At 51.7% G+C, this 22,938-nt stretch overlaps 9 protein-coding genes across 9 annotated transcripts; 6 read left to right on the top strand and 3 right to left on the bottom strand.

Annotated features, from left to right (window-relative positions):
* Window positions 1-173: 173 nt before the first annotated feature.
* Window positions 174-1,653, bottom strand: Z519_00614 (uncharacterized protein; the record flags this gene model as incomplete). The annotated part of the gene is made up of 4 exons (XM_016758371.1): window positions 174-188; window positions 257-622; window positions 670-798; window positions 856-1,653. 4 exons carry the CDS (start codon window positions 1,651-1,653, stop codon window positions 174-176), a joined length of 1,308 nt encoding a protein of 435 aa, XP_016625620.1.
* A 1,670-nt stretch (window positions 1,654-3,323) lies between these two features.
* Window positions 3,324-3,722, bottom strand: Z519_00613 (uncharacterized protein; the record flags this gene model as incomplete). Its single annotated transcript, XM_016758370.1, has 1 exon — window positions 3,324-3,722. The coding sequence occupies one exon, from the start codon at window positions 3,720-3,722 to the stop codon at window positions 3,324-3,326; it is 399 nt and encodes a 132-aa protein (XP_016625619.1).
* Window positions 3,723-6,137: 2,415 nt separating this feature from the next.
* Z519_00612 (uncharacterized protein) lies at window positions 6,138-7,006 on the top strand (the record flags this gene model as incomplete). Its single annotated transcript, XM_016758369.1, has 4 exons — window positions 6,138-6,190; window positions 6,247-6,306; window positions 6,401-6,670; window positions 6,724-7,006. The coding sequence occupies 4 exons, from the start codon at window positions 6,138-6,140 to the stop codon at window positions 7,004-7,006; spliced, it is 666 nt and encodes a 221-aa protein (XP_016625618.1).
* Window positions 7,007-7,078: 72 nt separating this feature from the next.
* On the top strand, window positions 7,079-8,022 carry Z519_00611 (uncharacterized protein; the record flags this gene model as incomplete). Its single annotated transcript, XM_016758368.1, has 3 exons — window positions 7,079-7,241; window positions 7,314-7,673; window positions 7,730-8,022. The coding sequence occupies 3 exons, from the start codon at window positions 7,079-7,081 to the stop codon at window positions 8,020-8,022; spliced, it is 816 nt and encodes a 271-aa protein (XP_016625617.1).
* Window positions 8,023-8,712: 690 nt separating this feature from the next.
* Z519_00610 (uncharacterized protein) lies at window positions 8,713-9,054 on the top strand (the record flags this gene model as incomplete). Its single annotated transcript, XM_016758367.1, has 1 exon — window positions 8,713-9,054. The coding sequence occupies one exon, from the start codon at window positions 8,713-8,715 to the stop codon at window positions 9,052-9,054; it is 342 nt and encodes a 113-aa protein (XP_016625616.1).
* Window positions 9,055-10,444: 1,390 nt separating this feature from the next.
* Window positions 10,445-12,205, top strand: Z519_00609 (uncharacterized protein; the record flags this gene model as incomplete). The annotated part of the gene is made up of 3 exons (XM_016758366.1): window positions 10,445-11,920; window positions 11,969-12,121; window positions 12,176-12,205. 3 exons carry the CDS (start codon window positions 10,445-10,447, stop codon window positions 12,203-12,205), a joined length of 1,659 nt encoding a protein of 552 aa, XP_016625615.1.
* A 1,240-nt stretch (window positions 12,206-13,445) lies between these two features.
* On the top strand, window positions 13,446-15,893 carry Z519_00608 (uncharacterized protein; the record flags this gene model as incomplete). The annotated part of the gene is made up of 6 exons (XM_016758365.1): window positions 13,446-13,549; window positions 13,601-13,616; window positions 13,682-13,784; window positions 13,834-14,070; window positions 14,120-15,212; window positions 15,263-15,893. The coding sequence occupies 6 exons, from the start codon at window positions 13,446-13,448 to the stop codon at window positions 15,891-15,893; spliced, it is 2,184 nt and encodes a 727-aa protein (XP_016625614.1).
* Window positions 15,894-16,407: 514 nt separating this feature from the next.
* Z519_00607 (uncharacterized protein) lies at window positions 16,408-20,499 on the top strand (the record flags this gene model as incomplete). Its single annotated transcript, XM_016758364.1, has 1 exon — window positions 16,408-20,499. The coding sequence occupies one exon, from the start codon at window positions 16,408-16,410 to the stop codon at window positions 20,497-20,499; it is 4,092 nt and encodes a 1,363-aa protein (XP_016625613.1).
* A 1,030-nt stretch (window positions 20,500-21,529) lies between these two features.
* On the bottom strand, window positions 21,530-22,393 carry Z519_00606 (uncharacterized protein; the record flags this gene model as incomplete). Its single annotated transcript, XM_016758363.1, has 1 exon — window positions 21,530-22,393. One exon carries the CDS (start codon window positions 22,391-22,393, stop codon window positions 21,530-21,532), a length of 864 nt encoding a protein of 287 aa, XP_016625612.1.
* Between the last annotated feature and the right edge of the window lie 545 nt (window positions 22,394-22,938).

Raw genomic sequence — 22,938 nt, 5'->3', positions numbered from 1 at the left:
CTTCCTCCTCCTCTTCCTCCTCCTCTTCCTCCTCCTCTTCCTCCTCCTCTTCCTCCTCCTCTTCCTCCTCCTCTTCCTCCTCCTCTTCCTCCTCCTCCCCCCCCCTTACGGAGCTGTTAATGTTAAATCTCCCTGGATCAGAGTGCCAATTTATGCCATGGTCGGAATCGTATTCAGGCGTCTTTCGCCTTCCGGGGTTTAGTCCTGTAGTGTCGCTCGAAGGAGATGCAGAGCTATCAAAGGGCTCTGTAGTTACGCCAAACTCCGATCTCATCTCGGCCAGTTGAGTATTCAGAAGAGACTGGGTACCTTCATCTGGAATAGGAAAAGTTGCTGATTGACGGTGCTTCGCCGATACTGCGACTGTAATGCCTATCTTCTTTGCGTCCCGCATAGATCTCAGTGACTGAATAGGATTTGCGCTGCTTGAACCATTGAGAACATGACCCAGATTAATTTCGTCGAGGTGTGCGTCCAAGTCGCTGAAATTGGGAGGATCGCCGTAGATTCCGCGGACGAATGATTCGAAATGACGGTCTTTCTCGTACCCGGGAATTTGATAGGCATGGAGAAGTTTACGCGCCACCACTGCTTTGTATTTAGGCGGAACATTATTCAGGAACTATGGTCGTTAGTCAAACTTGAGGCACGATTAGAATCGATCCGTACTCGGCTAAAGGCTACCCCAGACGCGTAGTTGATACTTGACAGAGATTTCATTTCGTCCATTAGACGTACAGCTTCCTCATAAGCTAGTACGGCGACAGGATCACCAGGGACAGAACCCCATATAAGGAACTGTAAAGATTGATTCGTTAGAAGCGAAAGGCTAGGATGTTATGCTGAAATACATACCTCGCCAGTCCCTTTGTAACCTTTTCTCCTTTTCACACCCCGGCGAGGAGGCCAACGTTTGTTGATCTTCTGTAAGTCATTGAATACATAAGTTTCGCAGATTTTCGGCACGAGCCAAGGCCCAGTGCCTATACCGTGGAATTTTTCGAAATCGTCTTCGAGCACATTGTAGTCAACAATGGCTAATGAGCGTCTTTCTGAACTCTTAGCGAGGTGTTTTTCTAGTGCCCTCTCTGGATTTTCAGTCCAGGATAGAAAAGGAGACGGAAATTTATCTGTAATGAGATGTCGATAGACCAACTTTCGGAACTTGTCACCACCGTAAGTTGGTGGCCGAGGTATCGATGTAGCTGAGTCTTGAAAGCGTCGAGCGCATAGTCCATGCTGAGGTTCGAAAGCTCGAAAAAGAAGTCTTGGTCTTTTGTAGCTCCATTTCCTCTTGTTGTTAAATCTTAGTTTTAGTAAAGGGTTGAGTCTATCAGCAGTGTTTGGAAAATCGTTATCGTCGAGGTGAGGGTAATCTTCATGCCCATCGGAATTGGCATCAGTGTCCCATAATCCGGTTGAGCAAGAATCGTAAAACGACGACTCTGTAGATGACGCGATGGTGGTCTCTGTCGATTCTCTTACCATGACATCTGGCCCAGTCTTCATCTTTGCACCCTGCCTTTTGCGTAATTGAAGGTGGTCGGTTCTTCTTCTCTTGCCGATAACAGAAGAATCAATGTCGCAGTCTTGATAACTAGATCTAGCTTTGGTTGTCCGTCTCAACGCTAGACGTCTGGATCGTTTAGTCATGTTGATAACTGCTCGGGCTGTGAGGAATCTGAGAGTAGATATTCGAGAGAATGGACGGACAAGATAGACGAAAAGAAGAGCATGGAGAAGGTTGGATAGCTCAGATTACCGCGAGAGATAGTCAAGGAGTGTTGATCAAGTGCGCAATGAGGATAGTCTGAGTGTTTGGTCAAGTTGAAACAAACAGAACAGCAAGCTCTTGGCTGCCATTCTCGAGGTGCGGACAATGTGAGGCCTGCACTAGCGGCCTCGTAATATCTGCACATGTTGCAGTCAGCGGAGAAGGTAGACACCTACGCAATTATACCACACCCGGGCACATCTGTGGTATGCAAGGTGTGTTTGGTCAAGTCAATGAGACAAATGAGTAATAGCAGAACCTGGACCTCGTACCTCACCCCCAGATTGGGAAGACGGTGATGCCGGCGTACGATAAATGGTCTAGCGCCTTTGGTGCAGACCATAACGACGGCCTCACAAGACTTCACTCCTGCTGGGATCCCTTCCTGCTCACTCACCCTTCGCCCCTCTAGATATTTCGTCGCGCGTCCACGAGAGCTCTGCACTTCTTTAATGAGAAGTGAACCATTTTGAAGGCTGCGTCGTTGCGTCTGCGCCTATGGGATAGGATGGCTCGACCACTCAACTCCGTACAGGTAAGTTATCCACAGAGAACTCGGCTCACCCCGAACATAGTTTACACTTGAAGAGACAATCTCTTCCTCTCGGCGAAGACTCAGTGAATATTGAGGGGAAATCCCCGGTGATTTCGTCGGCTATAATTATCATCGCTGTCCCTACACCATCACGGTCCCTCTTTAGTAGGGAGGAAAGACTCTGGATCGCATGCCTGCCCGGGATACATCCCTCTCGAAATGCATGATGGACTGAAACTCGTGTTCCGTGCTAGCTCTAATCCCCCGTAGAACTCTTTCAGGCTTAAATATTATACGGATGAGCCAGGAAAAACTGACATAGAGCCCCTGCATCAGGACCTGTGGCCACGAACGGCCCCCCATTTGAGCAGAAATGCAAACTTTGGGATATTGCACCATAATTTGGCCAGGAAATGTTTGAACCGCCGGCGCTGGCGCCAACATTTGGGTTAGAGTGCAAGATGAATGAGACGTTCTACTGTGTCAGATGTCGAGCTGCCTAGGCGACAGGAGATTTGCAGTTGCGTGGTACCTATGGGCTGTAAATACATATAGATGGTATGATTGGTAGGCGGTAGCAGAGAGATTTCCAAGCAGGAGGGTTAGTGTTCGTCTTCGACAGACAGTTAATCCCAGCGCTCGCAGCGTACTCTGAGGCATGCGATAAAAGCGTCTCTCACAACCCACTCCGTACATTGGCGAGAGTTATTGTACGCATACGCTCCCGGAGATGTGGGAGGATTAAACAGGTCCAATGGGCCGAAAAAGTTGAGCTGCCCATTGAAGAGTGAGTGAGCCTGCGTTTAATAGTCAACAACAGTTGTAACACTCAGCGGAGTGAAAATATGGCCTTCGTTTCCGTCTCTTCTGGTTAAAAATGGGACGCAAGCGATGTTTCCCGATCCCATTCCAACAGAAGGTAGATCCGGAAGGAATATCCCATCAACACAAGGCCCATAATAGAACGAGCCATAGGTATATCCAACTCCTCGTGTGAGCACCATTTGCTGAGCTTCAGTGCATTCTTCCTCCGCTATGGAGGAGACAACTAATGTCCGAACAATCTGCTTCTGAGAGAGCTAGTAGAAACTGAACCTCCAACTGACTTGAGTTTAGAAGAGTTGGCAGCCCAGGAAACTCGGCAACGGCGGCTGCATAAGGAGGTTGATGCTCGTCCCCATTGTAAAGAAGCTGGTAGATTACGCTGCCGCCTCCGGCAGAACCACCATTAATGATCACCCTCTCCGGGTCTCCACCGAATGATGCGGTGTATCGCTGCACCCAATTCAATGCAAGCCTCTGGTCCTGAAGTCCCGCGTTCGAACTTCCACTCTCGGCGATTTGGGAGCCTCCAAATAAGCCAAACCCAGTGAGTCGATACTGAATCGAGACCACGGCGGCTTGTCCGGGCATAGAGGTGAATATATCTCCAGGGCGAACTCAGAGTGTCGAGCAGCCCTGGACATAACCGCTACCGCGAATAAAGGCCAGCACTGGGAAACGGCTGGAATTTGGCTTCAGCGGCCTGTAGATATCGAGTAGAAGACAAGTCTTCGCTCGGCTGGCGATTTCCGAAGACAATGGCGGAGATATGAATTGCATTCGTCCCCATATAAGCCGAGGCAACTCCTTGTTGGCAATAAGGTCCAGAAGTAGAGGCATCTAATGGCAGGGAAGAGTTCGCGCTACCCCCCTACAGCTTCAGGTGCACGTAGGTGAAGTGGGTCAGTGGGGGATTTGGCGTATCGAACCCCTAACCAGACATTTGCTGTAATGGTGCCAAACGCAGCCTTCGCTCCTTGTACTTCGGTATAGCCAAGATCGATAAGCGGGATCCCTGTTTATATATACATTGGCCTGTAACCATAAGAGTATTCCTGAAACCTCCTATTCCGTCGCCATCCTATCACAGGTCTGCAGGAACAACGAGGTTGAGGCAGTTTGCGCAGTTGGTGAAGCGCCTAGCGTCTCAGGTGGTTTGCCCTAGTGACGCTCTCGCGACCCTGTCAACAGTACCACCATCATATTGCGTGCCCTCATGATATTTATACCGCTCGAATCCGTCCCTAACGACTGTAAAAGGCACGTGGATGATCCCTATAAAACAAGATACTTCTCCTCTCGTTAATCAAGCTTCTTCGTGATAGATGGCGGAATACGACGTGCGGTTAGAGGCACTAGGTCCGTTGTGAGAGAGTACGACGTGAGGTTAGCACGCACAAAGCTGGGGCAACAGAATACGAAATCTGGATAGTCTACGGCCTGACCGGGTCATTGAATTTTTACCTCTCTTACCCCAAGAAGCTGTGTAGTGGCTTCTAAGCTCTGAATGAAGACTCGTATCTGAGCAAAACATTTGGGGTTGCTGTCCGCAGTTGCAGAGTTCGAAGTTAAGTCTGGACTTTTGTCATCTGAATACCTGGACAGGAGGCAGAATAGCCTCCTACTTAGGGAACGTCACTATGTTCGCCTTTCGCATTTCTGGAGTCGGATAGCGGAAGGTCGCTCCAGCGGTGAAGCAATTTTAGGAAGCCTGGTTTGTAGATGTTCAGCAGAAGGAATGTTCAGCAGAGTGAAAGGTCGATATTGAAAGGTGAAAAGGAGGACAGAGAATTGGGGGTGTCGATGGAGTGGCGCTACGCGTAGGTCTGGCCAGATCAGCGAAAACCCTGCTTTCAGTTCCCCTTGACGGAGTCTCTTGCTATCATTTTGACATCGCTTTGTCGGGCCCCTTTGTATAGGCCTCATTAGCCTTTGGCATTGAGTGTCCAGTGCTTTGGATATACTTCCGCATACGTCTCGGTGTCAGCGAGCCTCCTGCCACTCATGAATGAATCTTTCCTCTTGCGCTTACAGGTGCCTCTGTTTCCGAACCCTCTTTATTCTCCCTTATAGCTCTGGCGGCTCTCTGAACGCAGGCGAATTGTGAGTTGGGACGGGAAGATTTTCGGGCGACAGATGAGCCCTTGCTGTGGAAGTGTATTTGGACGTGTTTGTTGACTTAGTAATCCGGTCGTGGTTAAGGCGGCTTGGGGGGTGGTTCCGTGGTCTATATAACTGCGCCTCATCCCGCTTCAGTCAATATCTCTCCGTACACGGTACTTACCTGTTAGGTACTGTAGGTAATCAACACCCCCCGGTGCCCCCTCCTCCCCGTGTCAGCTATGCCGCGATATTCCTTACCTCTTCTGCCGTGTCTCACCTTAAATGCGCTGGCGTGCAAAGTTGGACATCATAACATTGGATGAGCCACTGTGTTGACGTAGGCGCACAGATGAAGACATGGTACTGAGTTCCGATCTAACCAACAGTGAAGCAACACTCTTTCAAGTAGATCGGGTATGTTTCCTGAATCAATGGACCAGTTTGAGCAGTTCGACATTGAGTTGCCCCAATACTTTCCATGATTGACCGAAGGCTGTCTGAGAACGAGCTCTGGGTCCTCTTGAAGAAGCGCTCGGTGTGCTGATAGCCAAAGAATCAGAAGGTTGCTCTTTCTCGCTTCCAGACTTGACCTTTGAAGGCATGCACAACCTGGCAACAACGAGATGAGATCTGATCTCGGGTTGGCACAGACCATTTACCACCGCTGATCACTGATCTGTGCTTCGTCAAGATGCAAATTAGGAAAATTAACAGCTTCGCACAACTTTGTTTCTAACTGGAGGAGGGCTGACCCCCTGGGAACAATCAAACCGCATATAGTCATGTCATCATATCTGGTCACCTGGCGACGGTTGACAGTATTCGGGAATATATATTGGAGCTTCAATTGGCCCTTGATACTTGCCACAGGGCAGCTGCTCCCGCGACAGCTGTAGTCACCAGATGGCCACCATTTCGACACTGTTGATAGAACTCCTCTACCTGGTGGTAGCAGCGTAAGTCCTGTCGCATCCCAATTTTGGCTATAAGTGAAAGCTGAAAGAGTATGCAGGGTGTCGGTGGACGCAAACACGCCCGTTGCGAGAAGACAGTCGCAGGGAGGCGTTTACCCGTCAGTATAGCCCGGTTTCGATCACAGCCGGTCTCTTTTTTTCCTACCACGACCCTTTCAACTGCACGCCTTTGGCCTCCAACTGAAGTCCAAGGACACCTGGTCCTAATTCTTGGCCAGCACCCAAAAACTTCACCACGCCGGTTGGTCACTTTCACAATGAATCTCGATACGAACCTCATATCAATGCAACCGTTGAACAGTTCTACTGGCTTGATACCAGCAACTATGTCCCTGGAGGCCCAGTCATTATCCATGCCATCGGCGAGGATTCGCCTTTATATGACTTTCAATGGCTTCAAAAGGGCCTTCTCCATGATATCGCCAATGCCACTGGAGGAGTTGCAGTCCTATGGGGCCAAAGGTGAATAACGAGTCCAGTGCTGTATGCTAGAAAGAGAGCTAATCTCGACATAGGTACTACAGTGGCGGCACCATTGTTCCCAGTTTACAGTATACTACCGAAAACCTTCGCTTTCATAGTACCGAGCCGGCCATGGCCGACCTCGCATACTTTTCCCAAAGAGTAAACTTTCCGGGGCTCGAGGGTCGAAACTTTACAGCCCCTACAACCCCTTGGATCATACTGGGCGGGTCGTACGGTGGACTTATATCGGCCTTCACCCGTATTCAATATCCTGGCCTCTTTTGGGGCGGGCTGTCATCTTCTGGGGTTACCGTCCCCATCGATGATAACTGACAATTTTATGATGTGATACGGCGATATGGACCATCGGCGTGTGTCAAGAAACAGCAAGAATTAACTAATTTAATGGACAATATTTATGACAGTGGCAACAAGACTGCGCTGTCTGAGCTCTACACCGGCTTCAATGTTTCGGATGCCACGGAATATCCTGATCTAGCATATCTCCTTACAGGCCCTTTGGGGTCTTGGGACCAATCTTGGAATTCACAACTGTATCCTCTGGATGGTAAGCACTGTGTCAATCATCGCAACCTCCGCTCCTTGGATGCAAGTGCTGACCAGACTCTCGCTCGCATAGGCCCCGGTTCCTACTGCGACTTCATCACTTCTCGGACCAACGTAACTGTGTCTGACACGGCTCTTCAGACAATGGCACATTCCTTGGTTACATACGCCAACAAGACTACAACCCCTAATGCCACAGATCTCTACTACCCGCTCCTGAATCTGTTCCTCTACGTGCAAACTCTGTATAGCTTCTGTTCGGGACAAACGGCGGCCCAATGCGTGTCCTTAAGCACTGCCAGCCCCTACCAGTGGCTCGAATGCACAGAATATGGCTCGTTTGCAACAGGATACACCCCTGGCACACCGGACCGCCCTGATACCCTGCCCTTGGTCTCCCGCACACTGTCACTAGATTACTTTCTTAGCCAGTGTCACAATACCCATAACATCACATACAATCCATAGCTTAAGCTGTTTAATAAATAGGGCGGGTTCGGTCTGTCCTATCCTCGCCTGGCCCTCTCGATTACTATCGCCCGCTCACGCCACTGGAAGAGTTCCTGGAGAATGGAAGGCCTAACGTGCGCGCAAAGAGTAATGGCACGGGCAGCGAACCGGAAATCGTGATCGACGGCGGGTATCACGAATGGGATCTTCCGGGACTGCTGCCCAACGAAACAGACGACAAGATGCCGGCGGGAGTGCACAGCGCCCAAAACAGGGAGATCGAGGCTGTGAAGCTATGGCTGCAGGCCTGGAATCAGACTCACGCAGTCTGATGGCAAAGGGAACTGCGTTCTCAGATACTTTTTCATTCTTTGCCAGCTTCACTGGCTTCGCGGTTTGACGCTCGATATCTGCCTCCTGGGGCCATAGAATTGCCCAGGAGCACCATTTGCTGGAAGGTGATTCTCGCCCACCGCCAAACCTAAATGCAAACGCGCTAGTCAGTGATTCATCCTATTTAGGGACATCCAATCTGTGTTAGACGGCGATGTTTGCCTCCTGGATATCATATGGCGGTGCCCAGTAGTGCCAGCCAAGGCCTTGACGGCGTTGGTCTCGGATCACAACTTGGATACGATGCCCAGTCAATTCATCCATCATGGCGCCCCAAGTGCTGCCGTTCCTTTTCATAATGTTCCCCTTTTAGGTTTAGAGACTTTCTGATCACGTTCTGGCGCACCCTTATATTGATCAAAAGCTTGCTATACTTGTAGTTTTCATCCTCGCTTCCCAGAACACGTGGTGGTCGGTTTTAAAAGCGGCCCGCTCTGGGTGATGTGTTGCCAAGCCCATCTGCAAGGCTGAGCCTCTTTACTTTCCACAGAAACGGACCAAGGCTGCATCTTCCACATCTCAACGCGTCTCTCTCCGACAAGCTCACTCAGGAAAACGGCACATCTCACAACAGGCTCCTGAAAAGCAATCCTCGGGGTTCTTTCTATCAAAGTCTGATTGTCTCTAATATGGAAGAGGCCGAGGCTACCCAGTTCCTCGAATCTCTGCTTGGAAAGACCCTCAATGTCACAGTCCTAGACGGGCGAATATTTTCAGGAATATTTCGATGTACCGACAACGATAGCAATATCATCCTTTCAAACTCGTTTGAGTACAGGATGCCATCCAGAACTGCAGCAAAAGCCGCAATCGAGAAATTGAAGACCACCGGACAGGCCAGCAGAGTAGACATGACGTCGCGATTTGTGGGCCTCATAGTCATTCCAGGCAAGCAGATTGCAAAGGTGGAAGTGGAGGAGAAGAGAGAATGGCCCAGTAATCAGTCGCTGTCGATCCGCACGAAATCATGAACGGATGGGAAGGTCAGGGTTGACGATCAACCTTGCAGTCTTCGTCAAGAATGCTTTTGAGTGCCGTTCAGCCTAAGATGGCCTCTTCCCAGCGGCAAGAGAGTATCGTGGGATTTACGAATGACTCGGAAGACGCGATGAGATTAGATGAACGCTAGATGACGACGGGGAAATTGGAGGCAGACAGGAGACAGCATGGGGCGATATCTTCGAGGCTACGACTTCACGCACTGCAAGAAGTGAGCGGACGAACCTTGGAGCAACAGCATTTGCTTGGTGACAGGATTGGCTCTAAAAGCTATACTCTCCTGTCAGTGAGACCAGGGCTGAGCTCACGCAGCGCCCAAGGCAGGAGGGAACGAGGAGAAGCACCCCGAGACTGCTGGCGTGTGCCGAGGCCTTCCGTAGGGGTTGATTGTATGTGCTTACTCCGTCATTGCACTTCCAAGAACTCGGGGCCGAAACACCAGCAGTTGATAGCCCTTGTACGAAGTAGCACCCAGCAAGCCAGCTTGCCAGATATTGGTACTCCGGATGGGGGCAGAGTGACCTCATTTGCCTCATCTGGCTTCCTGGGGATCTAAGCGTGGTGACTGGGAGTTAGGGGTTTACAAGTTAAGTAACAGAATGTTCTGGGCCGCCAGCCGCGAAGCCGATATGGCCGAGCGGGTGGCCAACCAGAGGACGCCAGGGCCAAACTAAGCCCACTAGCCGCCTACGCAAGCCTGCCTGTGCTTTCGGGCCTTCACGCTGTTCCCTCCACGAATTCTAACACTCATTTTATTTATCAACCCTAGATTACCTACATACTGTCCTCACCTCACCGTCGCACCTCCACCATATCTTAGATGCTACAATCTATGTGCTACCTGCTTTAATTCTGCTGTCTTAGTCCGTCCGCACCTGTCGCCTTTCCAGCAGGTCAGTTCCTATCCAGCCCTTCCGCACGGTGACGCAACGTGTTTCACCATCCACGCCCCATGCGACATTTCCATCGTTTGCAAATAATCGCTCTTGTTTAGCTTGCTTGACCTCCAACTTCCTGCTGGACGATTTTGCTGACCGCTGACCCTCTCTCTGCCGCAGGCGAGACGAAGGAACCCATCGCACAAATACACCCCCATGCACAGGCACTGCTTGTCATCTATCCCTACCATCCCATCGCACGAAGCCGGCCGATCCAGCGACATCGCGCCCCCATATCTGAAGGTGGATTTTACCTGAGCATACTTCCAGTGTGCTCCTTTCAGACTGCCCTCCACTAAAGTCGCCAAAACGCATTCCTCAAAGCGGCTGCTTATCTCACTCCTCAAACCTCCTTGACCCGCTCGTTTCGCTCTCCGACCATTTCTCTGCGACCTGCCATATCATTTGCCAGGTCGAGAATTCAATGGGCCAACAACAGTCAAAAAGCAGCGATGGTACCAGAACCCCACTAAAGAGCGGCTCCTCCTCCAATCTTCCGGAAACTCTACAGCAGTATCCCTCCATATCCAAATCCGACACCAGAGAGAGTGCCTCGAGATCCATTCGGTCTTCCATTCGAAGCAAGATAAAGAGCTCGGGAGATGATAAGACCAACGACAGCCCCAGGGCCTCAGGGTCAACTCTTGCGGGGTCAGACGGCCCAAATAACGACAAGGCTGACGCTAGTTCGATTGCAAGTGGCCGTTCGGCTTCCTCTCGGCCGCCGCCCAGAGAGAAAATTACAAACAATCCGTTGGTAGAGTCTCCCACGTCGCCTCCCGACGAGGACGAAGCTCCTTCCCCAGGTGCCAATACACCTGCAAGGCCTCCGTCCCCAACCCAGTCCAAGTCCGTGGGTAAAGGTCACAAATCGGTAGATCGTGCTCAGAGGACTGGGGAGGTAGGAGCGGTGTCTGAGGAAGCTCCTCACCAGGCCCATGTCCATTCTTCCACACAAAAGGCGGGTGATTCTATCTTGGTTAAGCGGGAGAATCAGATCAACCCGCGGGCTCCGGAGACCAAGGCCTCATTACGGGCCAAGCTGGCAGAGCTTCCAGGTGCTTCTCCAGGAGGTGGTATGGGCATGAGTGAAGTGAATGACATGGACTTGGACGACATGATTTCCCGTCTCCTGGATGCTGGGTATACTACCAAGGTGACGAAGGCTGTCTGCCTTAAGAACGCCGAAATTACGGCAATCTGTACCGCCGTTCGAGAAGTGCTACTATCTCAACCAGCGCTGTTGGAGCTCACTGCGCCGGTCAAAATCGTGGGGGACATTCATGGGCAGTACAATGATCTGATCCGACTTTTCGAAATGTGCGGCTTTCCCCCCAATGCGAACTATCTTTTCCTGGGCGATTACGTCGATCGGGGCAAACAGTCTCTCGAGACAATTCTACTCTTGTTTTGCTACAAGCTCAAATATCCGGAAAACTTCTTCATCCTTCGCGGTAATCATGAGTGTGCTAACGTCACTCGCGTTTACGGTTTCTATGACGAGTGCAAGCGAAGGTGCAACATCAAGATCTGGAAAACATTCATTGATACTTTCAATTGTCTACCCATTGCTGCGATTGTGGCGGACAAGATCTTCTGTGTCCATGGCGGGCTATCCCCGTCCCTGTCCCATATGGACGATATCCGACAGATCGCTCGACCAACAGACGTTCCTGATTATGGGCTGCTGAACGATCTGTTGTGGAGCGATCCGGCGGATATGGATCAAGATTGGGAGTCAAACGAACGGGGAGTGAGCTACTGCTTTGGGAAAAAGGTGATTGTCGACTTTCTTGCGCGACACGATTTCGACCTGGTTTGTCGGGCTCATATGGTTGTTGAGGATGGATACGAATTCTTCAATGACCGGTTGCTTGTCACGGTCTTTTCTGCACCCAACGTAAGTGTGCCAAGTCGGTCGAGAAAATGTCGCTAACCGTGTGCCAAGTATTGCGGCGAGTTCGACAATTGGGGGGCAGTGATGTCGGTGTCCAGCAATTTACTGTGCAGTTTCGAGTTGCTGAAGCCCCTGGATTCGAGTGCTCTGAAGAGCCATATCAAGAAGGGCCGAAACGCTCGCCAGAATATGCTCAACAGCCCGGTATGTGTTCAAGTATTGTTTCCAGATTGGAATGAGGGCTAATGAATCTCTTAGCCAGCACAAGTGTCCGCTCAGAGCTTTTAGGAGACCCCGAACCAAAAAGAAAGAAGACAGTCCCAATCGTTCTTACACTTACCGTAACCCATATTTCCGGCAACGTCAGCCTTGCAGGTCACACCCTACACAAAAAATAGGGCAAGGACCGGGTGGATGAACAGGGCGTAGTTGGGTGCAAGATCTGCCGACCTTGCCCTGCCGGCCTGGTGCTGTTTCAATTGATTCTAGTTTCAATAGGTGTCGGTTGGCGCAAACGGATTGTTCCAACGCACAGAGAGATACAGGGAGCTTCAGGAAGCTACCTCTTCGGAAAAGCGAATCGGTTTGCCTCCAGGAATTTTGGATTTCGATCGACGCGAGTCGAGTCGAACTAGAGGAGCAGAGATTTTGCCGTCTTGCTGGGAATGTATTACTGAGGCCTGAAGGGCCGGACCAAACTGGAGGGCATGGTCCCAGGGAAAGACAAGCAGCTGGTATTTGGAGCTTTAGGAAGCAAGAAGTCTACGTCCAGTGATGACCTAACGCTACGGGGGACGCAATAGAATTTCTCCAATCCCACCGGAATTGAATTGTTTCACATTGAAGGATGCCGCTCACTTTCAGGATTGGCCCCCCGGGCGAGGTGGCCGGGTTGTATGTAGCCAGACGCGCCAGGCCTCAGGACGTGGATGGTTAAGAGGCACGAGCGCGTCAAACTGTCAGGTTTTGTGTGGGAGGAGCAGCAACAGCAGTGGCAGCAAACCACAAGCCTATTGACAAGGCAGGACAGGGTAGAGACTCACCAGACAGGGCTCTCGCCCTTTGCTCCACCTGAGCGGCCGCCCAATTCCAATCTGGCTGCGGAGCACATTGGCAACCCTCCACAACGAGACATGCCGCCCCGTCTTTGTCTGTACCACTGCTAGCGAGTAGTTCAACTGCATTACGCCGTTGATGCTCAGAGTATCAGCACCACCAGACTCCAGTAGCCCTGGTTTCGACCTCTGTTCCGACACCGCATTATGGCAAAAGAGACATCCCCTCCGCCTCACTGCATGCTTTGACTCAGCAAGCTCCCTGTGCCGTGCGCCCGTTGTCGATCTCCGCTCCAGAGTACGCAAACGAAAGCTGCTCTGCCGCCTGCCCGTCCACCCACCGCATCTTACTTTCCTTCTCCAGCAGCGGCAACAAGACCCGGTACATATTTCTACATCTCAGATTTCACAGTCTCAATCTGCCATTTTGATCCCCCATAAAGTGGCCTTCGAGGCCAATCTCCAATGCTGTCATGAAAGCCGGACCGCTTCTCATCCAGTGGCACCATGAGAGCCAGCCCATCTATTCGGTCCATTTCGATCCCCATGGCAAAGGGAGGCTAGCTACGGCTGGAAAGTGAGTTCTCTCAATTGCAGCAATGGCCTGCATGTTTGCTAACAAGAACAGTGATAACAATGTGCGGGTACGAACTATTCCTCCCTTCGCTAGTTTCCGTTGATTCAAGTCGCTGATGTGGGAGGGAAAAAGTTATGGAGCATTGAAGCTCAAGGCGAAGAGAGAAAGGTCACATACCTATCCACCCTCACCAGACATACTCAACCTGTCAATGTCGTCCGATTTTGCCCCAAAGGTTAGTCTTCCAAAGCTGGGTTTGGCACTGGTTGCTGATGAGGAGGCAGGCGAGATGCTGGCTTCAGCCGGTGATGATGGCAACGTCCTCCTTTGGGTGCCCTCTGAATCATCCATGGCCACCTTGACCGATGAACACGCCGATGATAAGGAAACATGGAGGATCAAACACATGTGCAGGACGTCGACTGGAGCAGAAATATATGATCTGGCCTGGTCTCCAGACGGTCAATATTTCATCACAGGCGGAGTTGACAACACGGCGAGGATCTTTAATGCTCATACTGGTGGGAAATAGACACCCTCACAAATATGACATGGCTAACGTTGTCCCAGGGACCATGATCCGCCAAATAGCAGAACATAGCCATTTCGTACAAGGTGTGGCTTGGGATCCTCTCAATGAGTTTGTTGCGACTCAATCATCGGACCGGTCGGTCCACATCTATGCCCTCAAGCTCAAAGATGGCACGCCCACGCTTTCGACGCATGGGAAGTTCAACAAGATGGATCTTCCCGGTCGGCGAATATCGTCCAATAGCCCAGCTCCAGCTGAGTTGACGAACCGAGCCTCGAATTCAAGTGCTACCAATCTTGCCATTGCCTCCCCTGCCCCTTCAAATCCCGGAACCCCTTTGACCACACCTCTACCGATGGATCCTCCCCTCCTGACCTCGAGCCGGCGATCATCTTTCGGCTCGTCACCATCGTTCCGACGATCTGCTTCACCGGCGCCTTCATTACCGCTGCCCGCTGTCAGACCAGAAATCTCGTCTCCAAGTCTCAATGCCGCGATGGGTCTGGCCGTCAAGAACACGAATCTCTATCATAACGAAACCATGACCTCGTTCTTCCGTCGTCTCACATTCTCACCGGACGGAAGCCTGTTGTTTACACCTGCCGGACACTACAAGACCAGTTTTCCAACAGCGTCGGATCCGATCAAGACTACAGACGATGTCACAAATACAGTCTACATCTACACCCGGGCTGGCTTCAATAAGCCACCCGTGGCGCACCTTCCAGGGCACAAAAAACCATCCGTGGCCGTCAAATGCTCCCCTATTCTCTATACCTTGCGGTCCACCACGAAACCGACAAACCATATCACTATCGATACGTCGTCGGCGAGCGAAGAAATACCGCTCTTACCGGATCCGATAGTCCCACAGACTCCTACAACGGTGATGGAGCCTCCCCCTTTGTCGGCTACTACTCCTGGTCCCGATTCAATGTCGGCTCCTTCACCGAAGCCGTCGACCGACGGGGAGCCTGCCAGCCCAGCGCCGACTCCAGCCTTCTCTCTGCCCTATCGGATGATCTATGCCGTAGCGACACAGGATGCGGTGTTTGTCTACGATACGCAGCAAACCACACCTATTTGTGTTGTGAGCAACCTTCATTACGCCACATTCTCAGATTTGACTTGGTAAGTCCAGACCATCTCGGCCCATAAATGCCACTGACGAGTTCACGTAGGTCAAACGACGGTCTGACACTACTAATGTCCTCTACGGATGGCTTTTGCTCGACTTTGGCGTTCGCTCCCGGGGAATTAGGGCAGGTATACACAGGCCCCCATCCGACGTACAACCATCCGGTTGTTACAACGTCGATTCCTTTACCAACCTCTTCTGCAAATTCAACGCCAGTTCCAACACCTACAGCTACCGCATCTCCTTCGCTCACAAAGGCATCTCCTGTTCCTGTACCACCATCACACCCTTCACCGGCACCATTTATTCTTCGTCCCGGAAGTCCAACGAGATCCAACTCACAGTCATCGATAGCTACAATGACGTCTATCCAAACCTCAGGCCTTCCAAATAATGCTACTCCCACCATGGGGCATGTACCCCTGGTAACCGCCACCAACTCTGGACCTCCGATAGCTATTCCACCCATGACGACGCCACCCCAGACACCTGCAAGTGTTCATGGTGGCCACCACTCTGCAACAAGCTCGATTAGTGGTTCGGTCTTGGGCAAGAGAGACGGGGCAACAAGCGAAAGCGAAAAGGAGGAAAGCAAGTCGAAGAGACGTCGGATTGCCCCCACACTTGTTGGTCCTTCAGGCTCGAGTGAGAATGCTAGGGAGGGGACGAATTAAATTGTTATTAGCTTTCCATTCTTTCCGTTTGTACCTGGGTGTTTTTGTTATTCACTTGTCTATGGGCTGATTCTGCAGCCCCTGATGGTCTAGCACGGCGTCAAGCATGTATCGCTGGGAAGCAGCCTGTTTTGCTGCAAAGGGCGGGAATTTGGTAGAATGGAACTTGACTGGCAGCAATATGTAGCAAAATATGATCGCGGGCACTCAATCCCGCAGGACTTTGCCTACTTGTACTGAGATGTCTGCCTGTATCGTTGGTGAGGGGCTAGGGCATGCAGCATGTGAGTTCGCGTCATTGTCGCGTGACGGAGCCGGCTCACAGCGTAGGGACTCCGTACATCCTCATTTTTAAGTGACATATCCGATCCTGCATCATATCCATCTCTACAACTTCGCAACCATGGTGGCAAATAGACAACCCCCTCAGATTCCTCCCAACGGCTGAGTGTTCAGAGCGGGAGTCATCGATGCACAGTCTCACCGGCCTGTCTCTTGACCTCATCAATTTACCATGGGTGTCACCGGCCTGTGGACCGTTGTTGCCCCCACCGCCCGTCCAACCCAACTCGCCTCGCTCAACCGGAAACGTCTCGCCGTTGACGCCTCCATCTGGATTTACCAGTTTCTCAAGGCCGTCCGAGACAAAGAGGGTAATGCTCTGCGCAACAGCCACGTCGTTGGCTTCTTCCGGCGCATATGCAAACTGCTCTACTTTGGGATTAAGCCTGTGTTTGTGTTCGATGGTGGGGCGCCGGTCTTGAAGAGAGAGACGATTAGGAAGAGGAAAAGGAGACGGGAGGGGAGACGAGAGGATGCGGCGAGGACTGCGGGGAAGTTGCTTGCGGTGCAGGTTGCGAGGGCCGCTGAGGAAGAAGAGAGGAGGAGAAGGGCAGAGAGGCAGAGGACACCCGAGGAGGAGTTACCTCCGGATCAAGAGCTGGTGTACGTTGAGGAGCTGGGCATGACAAAACAAGAACGCGCAGCCGGCCGAGGTGAAAAATTCAAGAAAAAAGATCAGTATCATCTGCCGGATTTGGAGGGGAGTATCGCGGAGATGGGTGCGCCGAACGATCCAAGAATCATGTCTCAAGCCGAGTTGGAAGAGTATGCGCGGCAATTTCATTCGGGTGAGGACATCAATCTCTACGATTTCAGCAAGATCGATTTCGAGAGCCCTTTCTTTCTGTCGTTACCGGCTGGAGACAGGTATAACATCCTCAATGCAGCGAGGTTGAGGTCGAGATTGAGGATGGGTTACTCGAAGGAACAGCTCGATGGGATGTTCCCCGATCGCATGGCGTTCTCCAAGTTCCAGATTGAGAGGGTCAAGGAGAGAAATGAGTTGACGCAACGACTTATGCACTTGAACGGGATGGTGGAGGGAGACTTTTTGAGGGAAGGCGGTGGCAGAATTGCTGGCGAGAAAGGAAAGGAGTATATTTTGGTGAAGAATGAAGGGGTAGAAGGCGGTTGGGCCTTGGGTGTGGTGTCGAATAGACAGGGCGCCAAAAAAGAGGATGCGATCGATCTGGATGATGAAGGAAAGTCAGATGTGGATTTCAGCGCCGACTCGGATCAAGAAGAATTTGAAGATGTCGCGATCGAAGGCCTAAATCGGCTTCCAAAAACATGGGCGCGGAAGAGGAAGGCTGGCGTGGATTATGACATGTCATACGAAGAGGTGGCAGAAGAGATTGCGAGAAAAAGGAAAGCCGTCTATGAGGCAAGGAGGGCTGCCACGAACAGTACTGACACTGCTCCCAAGGTTGTACGGGCTGTTCCTCCAACCGTTCAGAGCACCACTCTGGAGACGGGTGAGGAATCACTTTTTGTCCCGGAAGGCAGAACAGAGCCTGAGGACGAGGACGATTTGTTTGAAGACGTACTACCTTTGTACCCTGAGCCCGAAGAAGATGACGGGGACCTGCAACGCGCCATAGCAATGTCTTTAGAGCAGCCCACCGATGATGACAGACGGAGTGATGGATGGGTCGCTGGCGCAGCTTCAGAGGGACCTGCGGTCGAGTCCGGGGAAGAAGATGGCTTCGACCTGCAAGCCGCCCTCGCAGAGTCAAGACGAACCAAAGTCAAACCAAGAACGAACGTCGAAGACACAAGTCCAACGTCATCCAGGGTGATAACCACTGCCACACCGAAATTTGATGGCCCCTTGCCCTTCGAGTCCCTCAATCTCGGAGAGTCACTGCTGGGGAAGAAGAAATCCAAGAAGATTGAAGAAGATCTATCAGGTGGATTCGATCGAGATCTCGGAGAAGATGCTTTTCGCAAGGAGAGGCCTCCTCAGCCGATGCCTGAATGGTTCAATGCTACTCCGAATGTCAAGGATATGAGATCCAAGACTACGGCTGCAGATGACATCCACGTCGCGTATGGTGAAGGTGCCGATCGATGGGATACAATTCGGCGCCATGATGCCAAAGAGGTGATCGACCTGGAGGCTGAGGATGAAAAGGGCAGGAGTCAACATCCAATTGATCTGGACGAGACGGAGGAGCAATTGTTAACTCAAGCATCTCCGGAAGCTGCCGATGAGCCTATCTCTCCTAGCCACTTTGAACCTCCTGAGGTTCAAGACTTTGAAGATGTAGAAAAACGACTACGAGACGAAGAGCGCGAGAAACGATACGAGATGGCACGACAAATTGCTGCTGAGAACCAATTCGAGGAAGAAAAACAACCGACGATGGGCGAAATGGCGGAAGCGTTACAGGCACAACCTCCTCAAACATCTGCTGTCCCGCAGTATCGGCCCAACCCTGCTGCCGCTGAAAAAGGCGCTGCCGAAGAGAGCGATTTTGAAGAAGTCGAATGGAGTGAGTCGGACCATGAACAACCTGTACAACCAACAAGCCCTGGATCGCTCGGTACCGTCGAAGATCAGTCTCCCCAGCCTCAGCGTGAAGCAGAAGCTGCGGAACAAGATGGAGATGAGAGCGAAGATTTTGAAGATGTGGACATGGAGCCCGCTGTCGCACCGATCCCAGGCCAAAACACGACCGTCGTCTCTCCTAGTCATCTTGCTGCGATACAGCTTCCAGACCTTAGCAGCCAACCCGCTCGAGAATCCAGCATCATGGACGTTCCAGAGGGGGTCCCAGTCGAAGAAGAAGAATTCGACTACCTCTCTGCTTCGGAAGAAGAACTCATGCGTCAACTAGCTGAAGAAGCCGAAGAACACTCCCGCTTCACGTCCGCCCTCAACAATGCGAAAGCCCCTTCGGCTGAAGAAGCCATGCGCGACTTCGATGCCGAGCTCAAAGCCTTGCGTTCTCAGCAGAAACGGGACCGCCGAGACGCGGACGAGGTCACACAGACAATGATCCAAGAATGTCAGGCATTGTTGAGACTGTTCGGTTTACCATACATCACTGCCCCCATGGAAGCCGAAGCGCAATGCGCTGAACTTGTCCGCCTGGGTCTGGTGGATGGGATCGTCACAGACGACTCGGACATCTTCCTCTTCGGAGGGACCAGGATATACAAGAACATGTTCAACGCCGCGAAGTACGTCGAGTGCTATCTCTCTTCAGATCTTGAGAAGGAATTCCTGCTGGATAGAAAGAGACTGATCAGGTTCGCACATTTGTTGGGTAGTGATTACACCGAGGGGATTCCGGGCGTGGGACCTGTCACTGCGCTGGAGATTCTCACCGACTTTGAGGATTTAGTGGAGTTCAAGGCGTGGTGTGAGAGAGTCCAACTTGGCCGACCGCAGGATGTAGAAAATCAACTGACCACGCCCTTCCGGAGGAAATTTCGGAAAACGGTACAAAAACGTCTCCTCTTGCCCTCGGGGTTCCCCGACCTGAGGGTCGACGAAGCGTACCTGAACCCAGAGGTCGATTCGAATCCGGAGCAGTTTCAATGGGGTGTGCCGGATTTGGACAAGCTACGAGGCTTCCTGATGGCGACGATCGGGTGGTCGCAGGAAAGGACCGATGAGGTCTTGGTCCCGGTGATTCGCGATATGAATCGACGGGAGGTGGAGGGGACGCAGAGCAACATTACGCGCTTTTTCTCTGGAACAGTCGGTGTGGGTGGAAGGGGTATCAACGGAAACCCGGGAATCCGTAGCAGCAGAGCACTTGCTGTGGGTGGTGAGGGAATTGGCCAGGCCCAGGCGCAAGCGGAGGCCATGGCACCTAGAAATCGCACGGGCAAGGAATCAGGCCGGATGAGGAATGCGTATAAAAGGCTCAGGGGGGAGGCAGAGAAACGGAGGAAGAGGCGCGTGGAGGATGAAGCGGAAGAGGACGAGGATGAGGATGAAAATGGAGCTGATGTGGAAATCCTGGACGGGCTAGGCGAGATCCAAGGTATTGAAGACTGGCAAGGCCAGCCTGGTACGGAAGACCACCCTGCCTCCAGACCCAGTCCATCTGTGGGCGGACAAGTTGATGACGAAGACGACGACGGAGAGTTTGCCGGAGACGAAGCCCCGCCCAAACGCTCGTCAAATTCGAAGTCCAAGGCCAAAGCGAAGCCGAAAACCAAGTCCAAACCCCAGACTCCCCCGTCGAAACCACCATCAAAGGCGACCCAAAAAAGCACGAGGAAGAGACGGGTCGAAGACGAAGACTAAGTATTAGTAGTGTCCCTTTCGCCCTGTCTCCATCTCTTTCCTCTCCTCTCGTTCCAGCTCAGAAGGCTATTACATACACACTCCTTGAACGTCATTGTAGCCTACCTCTCTTGCTTCAACCCTGTTTAGCTTCAGGAGCCTGCGCCGTCTGGACGGCAGGATTCTAGCTAAGGATTGCAACAGTTGCGGTACCGCTCACTCCAACAACCATCGCATCAAATACCTTTGTAATTGTTAGACAGTAGTATAGCAAATACGAAGACTACTCACAGCGAAGACTATTCGAAACAAAAATTGCTTCTCAAATTTGATGAATCTCGACTCCATGTTGGTATTGAGGCGCTGATTTGTGCAGAGACGGTTTCGGTGACGCTTTTCATCTGCGTGTTGAGGTTGTGATCGAAGGTGTGTCATATCAGATTTGAGTAGTGCCATGTCAGACTTTTTAACGTTGTTATGTCCGATTTCGTCGCCGTCAACCCTGATTTTATCATCGTTAAATCCGAGTGACAACGGTTGACGGTGTCGAAAGATGCACTGAAAGAGGCAGACGTGGTGTCTCTATCACCACAGAGCGAACCTATAGACCTGTTAACGGCTGTATGATCGAAGCTGAGTGATGTGTCTTACGCGTCATTGGTTGGAGGGTACCGATTTGGGATATGATATTCTGGGTCAAACCTGTTGCTTGATGGAGAGTGCGACCCTGTCTGAGCCGGAAAGATTGACGGAGCAGTTTGAATATGATGCAGGATTTTGAAGTAGCGTCGGTAAAGGTAAGGTGAGGAAGGTGAGCCCGGGGCAGATTTTGGTTGTCAAGACGGCAGGCGGTGGTGAGCTGGCCGTGGATTTTACTTTCTCTTGAGGAGAGGAAATTCCAAATAGAGCTTTTTCTGAGGGAGGTTTTGTGTATCCTTGCTTCCGATTTCAGTGTTTGTCCGGCTTTCAATGCCGGGTTTTGCAATGGCGAGCGGTTTCATGTGGAGTTCGGCCGGTACATGCCTTGATGCACGGATATGCATGCCCGGTGTCAAGGCCTATCCATCCTCCTGTTCAGCTCCGGATGCATGAGTTCATGGTCCTCGAGCACTTCTTTTGCCCTCTGTTTGTTGTAAAATCCTTCACTCGCGTAGCCCGAATAATCGAATGCACAACACCAGGGACACCGATACTGAAAGCCCGATTCTGCATAGAACCACATCAAGACATCGTACCAGTTGACATTCGGTTTATCAAACTCCTCGGCTGACATCTGCTTGTCCCAATACTCTCCCGCAGTACTGGGCAGAAACTTGAAACATGCACGACATAGCCTCATGTGTGGCGGTATGAAATTGTTTTTCCGCTCGAGAAGGCGGTAGAGGCCGTCCTTGTCACGATAGCCCCGCCACGGGGAGAGGACGTTCTTTTGGGCGGCGATGCGCGCCATGGTTTTGCAGGTCAGGGCCAGGGATACTTGGAAGTAAGGGATTTTGACCTTTTTCAAGATGTCGGTGAGGAGCTCGGGCGGAAGCTGGAGGAATTTACTCTCGGTCTGTGCAGAAACGGGACTGTCAAGGAGGATAGAGTCGGGCATGAAGAAGGGATCGTAGGGATCGGGTTGAGATGGCCTGGGGCGCATGACCTGTTGCTGCGGTTGTTCTGTTTGTTCTTTTTGCGTGGATTCTCCTGGGGTTCCCGAATGCTGCTGGTCTGTTTCCGAATTCGAAGGCAAGGTTGATGGAGTTGCTACAAGGGTAATGGAGGAGAGCACAACGAGTTGCAGCGACGGAGGAATCCATGTTGCAGAAAGATGTATAGATGCAGAGCCAGAAGGTTGTGTGGCGTCCGTAAGATCTGGCTCAGTGGACAGCGGAGGAAGTGAGTTTGAGGTCGCCGGCAATGAGTCTGCCATGACGTTGATCTGGTATTAGTGTTTGGGAGTTCAAATGTGGGAGAAGGGAGATCCGAGTTTTGGGAAGACTGAGAATCTGGGGAAGGGAAGAGGATTGGGCGGCAGGGAGGGACGCGAAGAGGGTGCGGGCGGACAGGCGGGCAGGCGGGACAGATTGAGGGGTGACAAGGCCAAAACTGGGCAAGCTGGTGGGCAATAATAGGCGACCCGCATGGGGGGGGGAGGGAGGGGAGCGAAACCTGGAGGGGGCTTGGGGTGGTGAAAACTCGGAACTGCCTATCAGTGCCCGGCGGCGCCCTGATTAAAGCGGTCTAGGTACCGAGTAGGCAAATTCTCAAAACTAAGGGACTACAAGGGGGCTGCTACATACGGAGTATTACATACCCTGAACCCAGTACGGGGGACCTCCTGACCATTCCAAGCTTATCACTTTGGATGGTGAGAGTGCAGTCTATGGTGGCCATTGTGTCCGGAATACTCCGTGTTCGGTATGGACGAGATGTTCCTTTTTCTCGAGTCAGGTTGAACAGTCTACATTAAGGATA

Source organism: Cladophialophora bantiana (assembly GCF_000835475.1).
Source record: "Cladophialophora bantiana CBS 173.52 unplaced genomic scaffold supercont1.1, whole genome shotgun sequence".
NCBI lineage: Eukaryota > Fungi > Ascomycota > Eurotiomycetes > Chaetothyriales > Herpotrichiellaceae > Cladophialophora > Cladophialophora bantiana.
This window is presented reverse-complemented; position numbering and strand designations above follow the sequence as displayed.